Source organism: Olea europaea, unplaced genomic scaffold, assembly GCF_002742605.1.
Source record: "Olea europaea var. sylvestris unplaced genomic scaffold, O_europaea_v1 scaffold2526, whole genome shotgun sequence".
Lineage (NCBI taxonomy): Eukaryota > Viridiplantae > Streptophyta > Magnoliopsida > Lamiales > Oleaceae > Olea > Olea europaea.
In genome coordinates this window covers 83,360-87,104 of record NW_019243517.1, presented here as the reverse complement: position 1 = coordinate 87,104, position 3,745 = coordinate 83,360, and the positions used below count along the sequence as shown (strand labels likewise).

General features: G+C 36.7%; 1 protein-coding gene across 1 annotated transcript in view; it reads right to left on the bottom strand.

The window, feature by feature from the left end:
* The window catches only part of LOC111382582 (auxilin-related protein 2-like), a 6,044-nt gene extending 2,456 nt beyond the window's left edge, over window positions 1–3,588 (bottom strand). The window contains exons 1-2 of the mRNA XM_023006601.1: window positions 2,662–3,588; window positions 5–464 (exon numbers count right to left, since the gene is read on the bottom strand). Of these exons, the coding sequence (XP_022862369.1) occupies window positions 5–464; window positions 2,662–3,263 (1,062 nt within the window). The 5' untranslated portion in view covers window positions 3,264–3,588. The remainder of the gene's footprint in view (window positions 1–4; window positions 465–2,661) is intronic.
* Between the last annotated feature and the right edge of the window lie 157 nt (window positions 3,589–3,745).

The window sequence follows — 3,745 nt, the reverse complement described above, 5'->3', positions numbered from 1 at the left end:
CATCAAACAAGGGAGGTTCCTGAAAATTATCAAAAGGAACCTTCTTCTCCACATTGCTCCCCGAATATCTGTCAGATTTTCCTGTCTGCTCTCTAACACCAGAAGATACAGATGTTCCTGATCTTGACGGGCTCCCATCCTTACCTCCATTATCCCTCCCAGGATAAAATGGATGGACAGGTTTTCCAAATCCGTTAAGAGGATCTAAGTCATCAAATACTCCATCGCTAACAGAGGATGCCTCAGCCCTAGCACTTCTCGATTTACCAAGCTTACCAATTTCCTCCAGAGGATCAGTAGACACCCCTGACGATGATCCTGGGGTTGATGTTGATTCCATAACTACAAAAGGGTCTTCCATCACATTTGAAGTTGTGTTGTCGGTTTGTATGTAGCCTCGACTTGACTCTGATATTGGTCTGTGCGAAAAAAGAATGGACACTGAGCTAATTATCCTTCCTTTTCTTTTGATAACTCAGATTAAGGGGAGAAAGAAAACAAACACAAAACAATCAAACACTCAGTTTACATAAATTGCAACCAAGAAGATAGGACAAAAATGGCAGAACATCACAACCATTATGCATCAAAATAGCATTTAATACTTCAATCATCTTAAACCATCATTCTTTCTAAAAACTTCAGTCTCAAAGGTTTTGTAAGAACTGCAAGTCCATTTTAGAAGCCACTTTAATTTGGAGAGAAAGGATATAAACAAAGAGTTAACACAAAAAATGTCATTAGTAACCAATGAGTGAAATGATGAAGTGATGTCGAGCCGAAAAGTATAGCACAACTGCAGCGAGAAAAAAAAATAGTATTTTAATTCAAAAGATGAACCTCAAAATCTGAGTGTATGACCTTAAACTGATCTAAATTGCTATACTGGGATTGATTGTGATCGTGTAGAGTGGTAAACAGATAGTGGAAACCAACCGATATGAAATGTTGACTGATTCTTGTAATTTATAGGCTTTCAAAAACAAAACTGTAATCACTAGCAATATATACAATTTATAACACTTCGAACTCTAGTTAGCACTTTCTCATCCCAAAATAGAATAGTATCTGTAGGCGTATTAAGTGAAAGATTATAACACATAAATAAGCAGATGAATCAACAGACTAACAGTGATAAATCATTATTAGAACAAGTGTTAATTGAAAATCACTTTCACAGGAAGTTGTACTTAAATTACTAATTATTGGAGTGCATAACCATTACACAAAGAGAATCAATAGCCATTTAAATTTGTCACCTGTAATCTGACAACTATTAGCTTTTTTTGCAATAAAGACATCTCATCACACTACAAATAAACATCATACGATTAAATCAACTAATGTACCAAACAAAAAGGAACCTGAAAGTGCAACCAAAATGATTATTACTACATAGATCTTCTAATTATTAACATACAGCCTTTTGCTAAACTAGGCTGGTGATATAGCAGAGCAGAAAGTAATCTGCCAGAGCAATTTTTAGTAAAGAACAATTATGCCCTTAAGGGCAAATTCATTTACTTACTCCTTGGACACATAAATCCATAACTCTCTCCTGCACTCACAAAGGCCACAACCACTACCAGAAACCCCATCAATTAATTCACGTTTCCGAGTTTCTCAAAGTAACAACTAGTCAACTAGTATGGTGGATCATCCAGAGCTCAAAATAAACATTAGGTAACCAATGAGATTCCATTGGTACAAGGTTTAGAAATCAATAAATAATCCCTCTTCTAGATATTTATTGTCCATCAAAATCTCAAACACCTATTCTCTTTGCCAACTGAGCCCTTTTATGTTGATCCACGAAGATAAACAAATTAATTCTTGATAAAGGTTACTTAATAGTTTCTTTAAATATTCGTTGAACGAGCCATTTCAAACTGAAAACCCTGTGCTAGGCTCATATGGTTGGTAATAGAGGTGTCAATCATCAGGGTGGAGAAGTGGTGAAGTTGTTTACCAAGATGGTTCACACTTTCATTATCAACCAAGCTCTTTCAGATGTTTGAGAACTTACTTCAAAAGGTCTTTCAATTGTATTTAACTTCTGTGGAATTTGGAAACTTCATGATGGAAATTTAAATAAACAAGTAGGTGAATCTTGATCAGTATGCTTGAATTTTCATTAATCAAAAATAAAAAGCAAGAATCAATAGGATGTCTGAAAACTTGTAGTAAGCAAGACATATACCATCTGCAAAAATACCATAAAATTGTTAATATATATCTGGATATTGGTCAAGTACTTCTAAAAGTAGCAAGGTTCAAAACACCATATACTTAACATGCGCATGATAATGGCAAGATCAATGTGTTTGTTATCATTCACAGGCAACAAGTCATTGGATATCTAGGCTCAGGAAAAATGACAGTAAAATGTAAAAATTTTGCCTATAGACATAATTTTCACTGTCATTATACACATTACTTCCTTCTGCTCATCTTCTTCCACCATATCTTCTCGGAGAGCCTCTTCACATCTAACTGTAACTTATGTTATGATGAGCATGCCCAGAGTTCCAAATAAATGCAAGCTATAAAATTACTCCAAAGCAAGAGTAAATACATAGAACTGAGCAGTTAAAGAAAATCAGTTATTACAGCTCTAAACTAGAAGTTCAACATAATAATCTAACCAATTAACAAAAGTACCTGTTGCTACTGGCAGGAATTCCACCCCCAAACCCAGCTAACAGATCATCTAACCCTCGCGATGTAGAGCTGCTCTTAGCACTACTGCTCTTGCTGTTGTTGTTCTCCCCAAACTTGTCATTTCCACCCAAGTTCCCCAACAAATCATCAAAATCGTTCTGATTCTTGCTCTTTGTGGACGGCGATGCAATTGACGCAAATATATCATCCTCAAATCTGACCGAGGAAGTACCCAATTTGTTCTTCAACCCGGGCAAACCATCGAATATATCATCATCATAAACGGGCTTATCATACACTGGCAAGGTCGACGTCTTATTACCGCCAGTATTACTGTTTGAAACTTTCGATTCCGACTTAAAAATGGATTCATAGTCAAAATCACTCATGGACGACGGATTGTTATTACTATTGTTATTAGAACTCGAACTCGAAGTATACTTAGGCGGCCCACCAAATACATCGTTGAACAACAACCCATCACGATTCTGATCGTCAACAGATCGGAAGGGGCGGTGATCCGCCTGGTCGGATCTCATCGGATTCGATTTTCCTTGTGGTCGGAACCCAAAATCCCGTGCCAGCACATCCAGGTCATCCATTTTGAATCAATGGTTTCGATTTGCAGCAGATCTGGACAAAATTAACGGGCAATTGGGAATCCGACGGATCAGGGCAGAAAGGGTTATGATTGATTATTCGATTAACAGTGAAAGAACATGGAAATGGTACAATTGGTTTATTATATAGTAATTGAAAGTTTACGATCAGAAGACGTGTACGTGAAGGTGGGTTTGAATAGTGTTTCTGGTTATTACAAGAATTATATAGAGAGGAGACAAAATTTACTAAGGGTTTCTCTCTCCAATGTCTCTGTTTCCTTCTACTTCGTCGTCCTGTACTCTCTCTCGGTGCTTCATTGTCTTCAATTTCTCCATTTTATCTAATTTTCGTTAGATTTGCAAAAAAGGACCTTCATTTATTAATAAATCATTATTCCGTCCTCGAAATTTTGTAAATTAGTTTCCACTTTCTTCTTTTTGCAATATAGCATTGGTTCAACCCCCCCCCCCCTCCCCGGCCC